This window comes from Chiroxiphia lanceolata, chromosome 6 (genome assembly GCF_009829145.1).
Source record: "Chiroxiphia lanceolata isolate bChiLan1 chromosome 6, bChiLan1.pri, whole genome shotgun sequence".
Classification (NCBI taxonomy): domain Eukaryota; kingdom Metazoa; phylum Chordata; class Aves; order Passeriformes; family Pipridae; genus Chiroxiphia; species Chiroxiphia lanceolata.
In genome coordinates this window covers 39,876,536-39,889,161 of record NC_045642.1, presented here as the reverse complement: position 1 = coordinate 39,889,161, position 12,626 = coordinate 39,876,536, and the positions used below count along the sequence as shown (strand labels likewise).

Sequence of the window (12,626 nt, the reverse complement as noted above, 5' to 3'; positions counted from 1 at the left end):
ACGAAAATAAAGCTCGGGCACCACCCGGGCTGGTCGAAAGGGCTCCACTGCCGTTTTCAAATGACACATCTTTGCAACCGCTCGCCCCTCCCCGAGCCAGCGGGGAGCCGCCCGTATCCCTGGAAGCGAGAGGTAGCGGGGAACAAAAGGCAAACTCCGAAGTGACATTGAAAATAAAAGGGAGCTTTGGTTACCCGCAGGGTAAGGTCGAGGGGGAAAGGTCGCCTTTCCCCCAGCGCGCATAGTCCCGGCGGGCGCGGGAGAGCGCTCCTGGGCTCGGCCCAGCGCGGCGTCCGCGCAGCCCCGAGGGCGCGGGAGGGCGAGCGAAGGCTCTGAGCCTCCTCCCCGCAGCACGCACAGGGCAGGCTGCAGCTCCCCAAACCCCTCGGCGGGGTGGCCCGGGGGCACGGGGATCGAAACGGGGAGCAGTAGACAACGAGCCCCCGCGCCGCCCGCCGCCGCCAGCCACGCTGGAACAGAAAAGGGCTGCGATAAATCAAACGGCCGGGACGACTCCCAGCCCGCCCCTTCGCTCTGCACCCACAGGCACGTCCGTGTCCTTCGCCTCCGCGTCCAACCCCACCCGGGAGCCGAGAGCCCCTTTTCCCGGCGCCGGTGCGGCCGCGAGCCTGGGCGAGGGTAGGGGAAGGGAGTGCGGCGAGGTGACCCACTTAAAAGCTGAGTTCCTTTTTGAAATACTTAAGAGACGACAGGGTTGAGGACTGTGAATGTATGCGTAAATATATACTCACGCATACCCACTGCCGGAGGTATGCACCCCCACGCTTCTATGTGTGTGTGTGTAGGCTTGTCTGAGAACACACACAAAAGCACATAACTACTAAGCTATCTATTGTACTATACTGATAGCTATACCTAAAAGCAACAAATGTGGATAAAGCCTTCCCAAATCTTCGTTCGCGAAGCCCAGCCATGATGACCTAAAAGCAGATAGATAGATCCCAGTGGGATTCTGTTTGTAGATATATACCAATAAAAAGTATTTTTGCATGAGTTTATATCTACATAAACCGTGCCTACATTTTTAACTATCGCTACAAACTAACTTTTTGTAAATTGTCTCAACATCTACCTTCCAGAAATCCTCCGCATAAATCACCTCTGACTTGAGTGTATCAAAAATGGTTTGGAGCAACGATAAGTCTTGTATGTGTGTACTGACAGTGTTGAGGCGGTGACAGTCTACTGATACTAAAGAATCCAGATGTGGAGGGCATATATTAACTGCTGATAATATCGGTACCAGGATGAGGGGGTCAGACAGCAGTTCACACATCTGTGCGAATGCTGCTGCTATCCATCTCAGACTACCGGGGCAGTCACGCCTGCAAACAGTCCTTTCCCCCGGGTCCCCGCGCTGGGCAGCCGCGGAGGGGCGCGGTGGGGCTGGCGGGCCGAGGTGTGCGCCGGGGCCCTGCCGCCCCCGCCCTGGCACGGCGGCCCTCCACCCGCCGCCGCGGCTCCAGGAGACCTGCCCTGGCACCCCGCACCTGGCTCCACCCTGGCCCTCTTGGCCGGGAACGGCCTGGCGAAGGAAAGGACGAGGAGGGTGTCGGAGGATTAGGGCAGAAGGGCTCAGCCGTCCGCCAGGAATTGGGGAAGGAGGGAAAAGAGCTTCGCGGAGGCAGCGCTGCCCTCGCTCGCACTGAGCCTTGTGAGCCGGTCCGCTAGGTACCGGTGACGAAGGCGCCCCGAGAACCCCCAGCTGCGAGATGCTCCACGCCCTGGGCAGCTGGAGGAGCAACTGTGCGTGCGCTGCGGAGGGGTGAGGATTTTCGCTTTAGCCTTTGGTGCTCTCGCTGGTTGCCTTGGGTTCCCATGCCAGGGGAAGAGGTTTCGGCCGGTGTATTGAGGAGTTTCTTGCGCCCGAACGAGATAATCAGGGCAGGGGGGCTTTCTCATGGCGAGGAATTTTCCCCATGAGCCACAGCAGGCTTTCCCACCCCCCCCTCGCCCAAACACACAGAGCGCTCCATGCCTAGGGAGCGCTCCCAAGGTGAGTCTCTGGGAGGACTCCTGCCTTACACGCCCAAGCATGTGCTTTCCAGGCAGTGAGAGGCTCACGGCGCCCTGCCCGTGGCCGGCAGTGACACAAGTCCGCCCTACCCTATCATTGCAGAAACCTCCGCTACCGGCGTAGGTGTGCCGGGCACATCTTCCCTCCTGGAGAGGGCTGGGGCGGCAGAGGGTGTATAACATCGACATGCACAAGCAATCAAATGAAGTTTCTATGAGCTTGCTTAGGGTGGGTCGAGAGGGAAGAGTTGCGACAAACTGCCCCGGCGGTGTCCTTTTTCAAAGTGTAGGGTTTCGGGACGGTCCTTTACATCTCTCTATGGATGTGTTAGAGTTGTGCCGATGACCAGGAGAGAAGAAAGAGTTCTGTCCAAGATCTGCTCTTGACCCCTCTAACTCCAACCTCTTTAGGAGCGGCTGGCCCTTCTGCAGAGCCCTGCTCCCGCGGCAGGGAGGGCTGTACGGCTGCGGGCAGGGCAGCGGGCAGGGCCGACTCCTCGGCGCTGAGAGAGGGAGTAGCAAGGCTGGACAGGGGTTGCCCCGTTGTGCCGGTGGCTTGGCGGAACCAGACACGCACCTGTGTACTGACCCATAGGGACCACCAAGTCTTTGTATCAAAAAGTTACGCCTGGGAAGAGTCTTTCTTGTTGAGAAAGAATTTGGAGGCGTGTTGCGTGAGACCCTTCCCCTCTGCCCTCCGAGCCCTTCGACAGCTCTGGCTGGTCGAGCACATTTGATTCCCCTTGGGGAGGCACAGCAGCTCGTATAAAAAAGACATTGTTTTCTTTGGAGAGCCCTGTGCGCACTTTCAAAAGCTGATCCTTGAGTTCCCAGCCCCCGCAATCCAGTTGATGAGGAAACGCGTTGCAGTCTTGGTGGCACCGTTTCCATTGGGATTGGCACCATTTGATTGACAAAGTCTCCCATTCTTCCACCTCTTGAGTGTTATCAAAAGGATTGTGTGGGGTCAGAAGCTATTGAAGGGACGTCCGTGTAGCCGCATTTCTGCAAACACGGGGTGAAAACCGTGCCTTTCTCATGAAAATGCTTCCACCAGGCAAAACGCATCTTATCTTCCTTGCCATCCTTCTTAGCATTTCTTTTTAACTCGAGTGTTTTACTAAACAGCATCACCAGGTACACGAACATATCACTAAAAGCAGCCTAGGCAGAACCCTGTCGGGGCGGCCACTCTCTCCGGGGGCTGGGGGCAACCATCTCTGTTCGACGAAGCTCGGGTGGAGGGTTTGAAAGAAAAGGGTGAGCGACGGGACACGGCAGCAGCAAAGAAGTTTTCTCTCCCCTTGTCTGCGGTGTGACTCGCCCTGTTATAACTCATTTGGAGAGGGAAAGAAGGTAAAGGGTCTGACCTGCTTCCGTTTCACCGAGTCGATCTAGCGGGGCTAAAAATTGCTGTCGGGACCCGGCGGGGCGTAGCTGTGCCTGTACGCGCACCAGTGTATTCCTAACTCAGCAGTCAGACCCACACAGACAGTTTCACCCGCTCCCCAACAAAGGTGAACGGAGCGCTCTCTCATTAACATGCCTCTACCAGACCCTGCTCAGAGCCAAGGCCGGAGTCGCTCGGGATAACCTAACGGAGCAATATTTCGGAGGCGATTTAACCTGCTCTCCTTCCAGCGGGAGGATAAATAAGCTTTCCCAACCGCAGCCGGAGGCAAAGGGGGTCGTTCCAGCGGAGCTCCGGGGACGGCGCAGGGCGACGGGGCGCCTCTCCCGCCCCCGCGCCCAGCGCTCCGCGCACCGTTGCCAGAGCTGGTACTGGTGCCTCCCGAGCTGCCCCACCTCGCACGCATTGGATGGAAAGGGAGTCGCTGCTTCTGCCCACAAATTGCGCGGCCACTTGCCATCTTTCCTCTCTGATTAAAACCGACCGCAGCGTCATTTAGTGGATCCTGTGGGATTTAATTTTTTTCCCCTTCCATCCACCCCCTTCTTTTTAACGCTCATGAAAGAGGCACGGAGCTGATGTGTTTGAGAAATTCGGGGGGGAAAACAACAACCATAAACCCAAAACAACCAAACCACCAAGTGTCTCTTTCTGTAGGAACAAAACCAAAGACCGCACTGAAAAAAGCACAAAAAGTGGGAAAAGCGGGGGCAGGGGGGAGGGAGGGGGAGAAGAAATGTTTCAGAAATTTGGAAAGACAAGATTGTAAGATTTTGAAAGAAAAGAGGAAAGAGAAGAGTCAAACGCAAACGCCTTTCTAGCCCGAAGTCGCCCTTCCCTGCCTTTAGTGACCCAGCAGGCTCACAACCAGCCCACTTCGGGATATTCAACCTTGAGGGAGCTGATGCCGAAAGAAGCAGCTGAGATGATGTAAGAGAGCTGGAGACCTGATTGAAAGAAAGTTCCCCCGATTATATTTGTGTGGAAAAGCTCACCTCTTGCAGAGCTCTAAAGTGTAATCAAGACTGAGGCTTACACTTGAAGGATGTTAACTCTCATACGGGAACCTACTTGCTCCTAAACGGTTTCTTGCCTAGTGAATGAGAGCCTCCCAATTGAAGCAAAATGATCCTTATGTACTAATATCAAGCACAGTCACAAAGCGACCGGCTATTTATGCTGCCACTTTAGACAAAGATATTTAGTTATTCCTGGGTAGCAAGTGCACTTTTGCATTTTTAAGCACGAACCAGCCGAGCACAAACATATTTACAAGCGCAATTACTAAATAGTTACTTGACACTTCAAAGTCCCAGGGTTAACTGTACCTTCGCTGTAATTTTCTGAATATCCGTGTAATCGCTGTATTAAATTGGGTTTGCCAGGGCCGTAGGCCGGAATGTGAAACACTCAGGGGTGGTTTCTCTCCTCCGCCCAGATCACCCCGAAATATAAGCTTTGGAGACACTAGGCATTGGGAGATTTCTTCAAAGCCCCGAGTGTCATTAGCTGCTGGCTGCCTGTACATGTGTGTGTGGCTGTGAATGGATCGCTTTTGTTTTCACACCGGATCCGAGAACAGATCTGAAAGTGCCAGAAATTGCAGTTCATTGGAAACTACAGGGAATTCATTGGCAAGGTCGTGTAGCAGATGACCTGAGAGGTCTTCTCCATCCAGCTCCCGTGCTGTATAAATAACCTTAGAAAGCAGCTTCAGGTTCAGAAGGACCACGAGTGCCTGTGAAGAGTCTTTGCCTTTGAGAATAACAAGCGACATCTTGCACTAACCTATTTTTCATCGATGTCTCGCCCCAGGCAATTAAATTACTGCTTGATTTTGGAAACTTGCATCTTCCACCTATCCCTGAGATATAAAAAAAAAAAATCCCTAGGTGAAAGGAACTTTTGGGTTTAGGGAGAAACCCGATCCTTGCACCGTGTGCCTTAGCAGACATAGAGAGTGTTCCCGAGATGCTGAACCCCAAGTGCTTGTTCAGCCTCAGCCGGCCGGGGCATCTGACAGTCCAGTGCGGGCAGTGCGGGGAGCGGGGAGCTGTGGCCCGGCGGGAAAGGTCTGCCCTCCGGAAAGTTGCCCTCCTGACGGCGGGGCTCCTTCCGGACCAAACTTAGTGGGGGAAGAGGGAGATTTGGTGCTTTAGCTCACCGACATTCCACCCCTTTTCCGCAGCTCTCACAAAGGCTGGGCTGACAGCCTTGCCACCCGGGAGCTGTTTTTAAATCCTTTCACCCAGTCAAATGGTGGTCTTTTTACCTTGCCTTCTGTTTCCCGTCCACGATATTGCCACCCCCGAGAAAAATAAAATGAGTTGTGCTCACAGGGTCTCTCACTCTTTCCCCCTCTCTCTCTCGTCCTCTCTCTCTCTTTTTCTTTTTTTTCCTCTTTTTTCTTTTTTTTTTTAAGACATAAAAAAAATCATGACAAGTAAAACTTAAAGGTGTTTACCTTGTCATCAGCATGTAAGCTAATTATCTTGGGCAAGATGTAGGCTTCTATTGTCTTGTTGCTTTAGTGCCTATGCCCCGCCTCTGGTGGCAGCCTAAAACCTGGCGTCTGGCTAAAACAAACGAAAGGCAGCCCTGAGCCTCCACTCAATCCAATTAAGGCGGACTTCGTCCACTCGGTTACGTGTACATCCAACAAGATCGGCGTTAAGGCAACACCAGAATATTTGGCAAAAAAAAAAAAAAAAAAAAAAAAAAAAGATTTGCCTCCCCTTCCTTTTTTTTTTTTTTCCCCAGCCGCCGAATCATGTCGATGAGCCCAAAGCATACGACTCCTTTCTCAGTGTCTGACATCTTGAGTCCTTTGGAGGAAAGCTACAAGAAAGTGGGCATGGAGGGCAGTAACTTGGGGGCTCCCTTGTCAGCCTACAGACAGTCTCAGGTTTCTCAGCCGGCCATGCAGCAGCACCCCATGGGCCACAACGGAACAGTGACTGCCGCCTACCATATGACAGCGCCAGGGGTCCCCCAGCTCTCCCATGCTACGATGGGGGGCTATTGCAATGGGAACCTGGGCAACATGAGCGAGCTGCCGCCTTATCAGGACACCATGAGGAACAGTGCTTCGGCAGCAGGATGGTACGGCACCAACCCGGACCCCCGCTTCTCCTCAAGTAAGTCATCCCGGGGCTGGGTTGGCGGCGGGGGTTGGCCGCGCAGCTGCCCCGCCAAACCGCGGGCAGCGGGCGCCGGGGGCTCCGCACCAGGGCAAAAGTCGGTCCAAATCTCAGACGCAACCCCCACCCCCAAATTCCTCTTTCTGCATGAAGATCGTGCCCTCCATCCCAGCTGCTTGCATGTCAGCCTCCCGCGGCTGCTTTTGCGGGGTTGGGGATTGGAAGCCCCGCGCTGGCGGGGAGAGGGAGACGGGGGCTCGCCGTCCAGCGGGGCTGGAGTGGCGCGGCCCGGGGGCCCAAACGGAGCCGGCGGTGCCCGTCCGCCTGCGCGCCGCCCGGCACCGGGCAGGCGAGAGGGGAAGCTGAAGCCGCCGGGGCCGCGTCCCGAGAAGCGGCGGAGCGGGCGAGTCCGCCCCGGCCGGCGCCGGCGGAGCCGCTGTCCGCGACCGCTGCCGCCGCGCTGTCACATCAGATACTTGCGTGGCTATCCCCCCCCCCCGGGAAGGACGAGGGGCGAGTGGCTGGCTTTATTCACCAGGGCCGGGCCGAGAGAGAAGGGGGTCCCGTTGACCGCCTCTAGCCCTGGGGGCGCAAGTCGTTGTTTAGAAGCGCGGGCGCCCCGAGGTCGGGACTGGGCTGCCGGGGGGCTGCGGAGCTCCGCTGGGGGCAGGTGGCGGCGGGGGCTGCCCGGAGCGCGGGGCCCCTCTCGAGCCGGGCCAGGCCAAGCCAAGCCGCCTAAAACGTGCCGCCTTCTCCATTGCAGTCTCCCGCTTCATGGCGCCGTCCTCGGGCATGAACATGGGCGGCATGGGCAGCCTCGGGTCCCTGGGAGACGTGAGCAAGAGCATGGCCCCGCTCCAGAGCACGCCGCGAAGGAAACGGAGGGTCCTTTTTTCCCAGGCCCAGGTCTACGAGCTGGAGAGACGTTTCAAGCAGCAAAAATACCTCTCCGCCCCGGAGAGGGAACATTTAGCCAGCATGATACATCTCACCCCGACTCAGGTCAAAATCTGGTTCCAGAACCACCGCTACAAGATGAAACGCCAGGCCAAAGACAAGGCTGCGCAGCAGCAGATGCAACAGGAGAACGGCTCCTGCCAGCAGCAGCAGTCTCCCAGAAGGGTGGCGGTGCCAGTGCTTGTGAAGGATGGCAAACCCTGCCAAGCAGGCTCCAACACACCCACAGCAGCTATCCAGAGCCATCAGCAGCAGGCAGCTACAACGATCACAGTGGCTACCAATGGCAACAGCCTCGGACAGCATCAGAGCCACCAGACAAACAGTGCGGGGCAGTCTCCAGACATGGGACAGCACTCGGCCAGTCCGTCCTCTCTGCAAAGCCAAGTCTCCAGTTTGTCTCATCTAAACTCTTCTACTTCTGACTATGGCACTGCCATGTCTTGCTCCACCTTGCTATACGGTAGGACCTGGTGAAAGGATTAAACAAAGAAAAAAAAAGGCAAAAAAAGAAAAAAACCACCAGATTTTCCCAGTTACACAAATCTCTGTCCTCTCAAAATTATTGTGTGCTTTTATCTTTCTTTTTTTTTTTTTTTTTAATTGCTTTTTCCCCCCTCCCCTCCTTTCACTGAATGGTTCTCTGCGGACCTCTAAGAGAGAGACTTTTTTGTTCGGTTTTGTTGTTACTCTTGATGGGTTTGGGTCTTTATTTTTTTTCCCCCAAAGTTGTTGTATGGGGTGTTCAAAAATATTCTGACTAATAACCGTGGAGCAGTCTGCAGAAAGGGGACCATCATTAAGCATGGTCCAAAGGCTTGGATTTCAGATGTACACTTTGCCAGCGTCTAGGACTTGCATGTAAATACAGAGATTTTGGGGGATGAGGTGGCTTTCCCCCCCCAGAAAAACGCATTCGCGTCACCCAGACACAGGAAGCAGCTTTCCCTTCCCCGGTCTCTCCCTGCCCATCTCCAGGGCCAGCGGAGGAGACGTGGAGTCATCAAAGGCTTGGCTTTTATTTTCCTCCTTACGTTTGATGTGAACCTGTAGCTGTATAATGCTGTCAAAAGTTGGACTAAATCCATAGTTTTTAGTAGCCTGTATATTTTGTTGTAAAAAGAAAAGGAAAAAAATACAATCAACCAAACCAACCCACGTTTTTTATGGACACTGATCGCCCCGTCGTAAATCCTCTGGCAGTTTGTTATTTGCGCACGCCGCCTTTTCCTGTTGTAACTTATGTAGATATTTGGCTTAAATATAGATCCTAAGAAGCTTCTAATAAATTATACACATTACGAATATTCTTTTTTTTATTTCCCTTTGGTTTCTCCTCCAATCCCTCCGTTCCTTGCTCTTTTTTTTTTTTTTCCTTGATGGAAAAACAAACCGAGATGTTGCCAGACGCCGGAAGGCCCCTGCCCCTCCCAGGGCCAGGACCCTGTTCCCAGAGGGGAGCTGCGCCAGAGAGTTAACGGGATACAGGATCAGTCCTCAGCGTGCAAACGGGACAAGCAAACGCGTGGAATTCACGAACTCGAATGCGAAGGGACCGAGTCCAAATTCATTAGCCCGATTATTGAGGGGAGGGCGGTATGAGGGGGGCGGGGGGCACCTCAGCGACTTCTTGCTAAAGAAAGCAAAGTATGTCGGGGCTAGAAATTCAAATGTCAAAGGCACAGAGGAGAAAGAAAGCAAAAGTCTAACGCCACTAGAAAAAAAAATGACGAAGAACCTGCTGTCAGTATAGAATATGGGGCTGATTTAAAGAGCGTCCAGTTTTAATACCTTGTAAAAAAAAATAATTTCTACCAGGTTTTCCTATGTACTTGTATTTTAAGGGAAGTACAGTCACCTTATTTATAATCAAAATAAAAAATAGTATATTGTGTACGACATGTAGTTCGAATTAACTTTCTTTATCAGGCTATGTTTAATTTTCTACACATACGCAACCCCCGCAAGCCCATGCAAGCACACGGTCACGCAAGCTCCCCTGCACAGCCCACCCCATCACCCAGGCGGAGGTCAGCTGCAGTCTGCGGCTTGCCGAAACACAGACGGGGTTTGGTTGTTTTGGGCGCTGTTTTTCGAGTGAGTTTTGTGGCTTTTTTTGTTTTGTTTTGTTTTGTTTGCTTGGAGGGGTTTTATGTAGCGATCTGAGAAGTTTGTAAAGAAGGAGATGAGGAGAAAGTGCTTGTGCGCGCACGTGGGTGGGTGGGTGTGTGTGCGCGCCCGGCTGAGACACCGAGGGGCGCTTGGTAGGAAGGTAAATATCGGTAATGAAAGGCAGTTAGATATTAACTTTTCTGTAAATATATAAAGTACGTGAAGCTAAACAGCTCGCATCTGACGAGTCTGAAATCCCTGTAATTCACTATCTTTCAGGTCCCAAATATCCCTTTTGTGAGTGCAACAAAATAAGAAGTCCCCCATCCTAATAGACCTCGTAGCACTTTTTCCTTCGCGTATGCTGCTCGGTTTCGGGTTTTTTATCAAATCCTCTCGGTTAAACAACGGAAGAGGATCGCAGTCATTGAAACACCTCTGAATTACAGAGTTATTATGAAATACTAATATTTCTGAAGTGAAAGGAAGGAACTTGCCTGGGATGGAAACAACCCAAACTCCAAGTAGCAGCTTTCGAAAGCTCCAGTCTTTTATTTATACGAGATAGCCGGTGTTAGTCGGATACCAAGTGCTAGTCTGGATGGAGAAGAAGGGAAATACACGGAAGAAAAAAAATATTATCAGATTCTTTCTGACCACCTTCCCCTTATTTCTAAATGGAGGACATCACGTGTGTCAAGGGGAATTTCGAGACCTTTCATTCTTTATATTATGTCCTGCTGTATACAGAGACATTCTCAACTAATCCAAAGAATATTCCATATTTTTTGCTTTCCAGATCTATAGCATCATGTTAAGCATGGTGGGGGACGGGGGCGGGGGAAGGGGGGGGGGGGAAGGGCACGGCGGAGTGTCTGGAGCTTAGTGCTGTTATTTCTGCTAAAAGAAGAAAGTGTTGGGGATTTCTGGTCCGTGGTGCAGCGCTACCAGCTCCCGTGGAGGGAGTGAGAACAGGGTTGACTCTATGGATTTTTTAAAATTAGGTTAATTTCTCCCGGAGTTTATATACAAGACCGTGGGGAAAGTGATGTAGTTGAGTCGACATTTCCCCTTCAGATGTAATTAATGTCTGCATTCTTTCAAACCCAGGAACGTTCGAAAGTGAGTAGAACTGAAAGGCATTAATACAGCCGATAAATATTATACCCCCGCCCCTCAGTATTGGAGTTAGTGTGTTTGGTAGAGATCCAGCCAGTAACTTTTCATTATAGACTTCGGGGAAAATACATTAATTTTATTGTGTCTCGGCAACCTCATAAACACATATTTGGTGGTGGGTGTAATTACTGTAATGGATTATTATGTACACTGACTTATCTTTCTTAAACTAGATTTAGTTTCGATTAAATAAACTCGTTTCCACTTTGTCTGATGTCGGCTTAGTTTAAAGTCTGTTTACTTGTTCCACAGAAAGGTGAATTCATCTCTTTATTAGGCACTAGAGACCGAGCAAACACAGTTCAAACTGTATTTACATATCAATCAGGAGAAATGCAAACAAACTGCTCTTTAACAATTTTTATAGAGGTTTTTTTTTCACAACATAATATAAAAAGATATTTGTGTCGTTTATAATTGTTTTTAAAAAAAACTAGTTATGCTTTGATTAGGACGAAGATATTTTGGGGAGGGAGGGAGTGTAAACACATTTTAGTCTCCAGTGTCCCTTGAGAACACTCACGAGAGCTCGGTCACTGTATAGTTTTTTAAATTGAAATATGTGCCTCCATCTAAACTCCTGCTTCTTCCAATACGTTGATTTTCAGTCTCCCGGTAATCAATGCAGAACTTGAATAATGGGATGGCGAAGGGGAGGGGCAGCATGATTCAAATCTGAAATGATGGAAGAGATGCACGTTTCTCACTGTAACTGCTTTATCAACACTAGACCATGGGCACCCCGTATTTTGAGAGATAAAAGGATCTAGTGAAGAATGGTTATTCCCTCCCACTTCCCCACTGCCTGGCACTGCCTGTAAGTGTAGGAGAACCGCGGAGGGCATTTTTTTTCTGCTGTAAATACGAGTTCATGCTTAAGTGCCATGAAGTGTGCATGTAGTGGCACAGCAGGCTGGGAGGAGGGGGGGTGGAAAGAAGAAAAAAAAAAACAACCAACAAACCAAACCAAAAAAACTAAATCCCAAACCAAACCCAAACCCAAACAAAAATCCCAAAACTTAACAAAACCACATCACTACTACGGTCACAACAGCAACAATAGCAAAAGACTTCTTCATGTTTCCTCCTTCATATAAAAACGGGCTGTGGGTTGTTGGGTTTTTTTGTTTGTTCCACAGTAGCCTGTTAGCAAAAGGGATGCACGGGAGGAAAGGCTCAGGGGAGCCGGCGGCGCTGGGGCTTGCCCCGGGTGCTGCCGCGGCCCCGACAGCGGAGGACGGGAGCGGCGCGGCGGTGTCACTGTACTCACGGGGCAGAAAGGGATGAAGCTGATCTCTAAGTATATTGCCTGCACCTCGTTCAAAACGCAGTGCAGGGCCTTAAGACAGTGTTCAAAGTGCAGATCTCAAACAATGTAATCTGAGACAGCTCTGAGATGACACCAAGAGAAGTTGCAACGGTAGGGAGGGGAGGGAAAAAAATAGTATTTTAGGAGTTTTGTAGCACAGCGCAGGTAGAGGGGCTTCACCGGGAACGCAGCCCCGGTCCAACTTGTGGTGACAGCTGCCTTTAGCCTTTACAAAGGGGATCTAGAGGTAAAGACTGAGTGAATTCTGAAGAATTTAAGTCCTTTCATGGCTGTGTCGGGAGCAAAGCTGAGAAATACTTTTTTTTTTCTGTCTGACCCGCTGTTCCTCTCATGATCCCCTTCAGGGAGAAAAAAACCCTTCAAACTCTAAGTTAATGGTAATACTGTTTATATGTATCAAACGAGCAAAGATCTGACCCAGTGCGGTTGTTCCTATGAGGTAGAGAGATGACTGTCCCTG

At 51.4% G+C, this 12,626-nt stretch overlaps 1 protein-coding gene across 2 annotated transcripts; it reads left to right on the top strand.

The window, feature by feature from the left end:
* The first annotated feature begins 1,654 nt into the window (after positions 1-1,654).
* On the top strand, positions 1,655-9,441 carry NKX2-1 (NK2 homeobox 1). 2 transcript variants are annotated; one of them, XM_032692019.1, is made up of 3 exons: positions 1,655-1,786; positions 6,209-6,585; positions 7,352-9,441. In XM_032692019.1, exons 1-3 carry the CDS (start codon positions 1,734-1,736, stop codon positions 8,020-8,022), a joined length of 1,101 nt encoding a protein of 366 aa, XP_032547910.1. In that variant the 5' UTR covers positions 1,655-1,733; the 3' UTR covers positions 8,023-9,441. The 2 variants fall into 2 exon arrangements, with proteins under 2 accessions (XP_032547910.1, XP_032547909.1); XM_032692018.1 differs by lacking the exon at positions 1,655-1,786 and having other exon boundaries at positions 5,940-6,585.
* Positions 9,442-12,626: the final 3,185 nt, after the last annotated feature.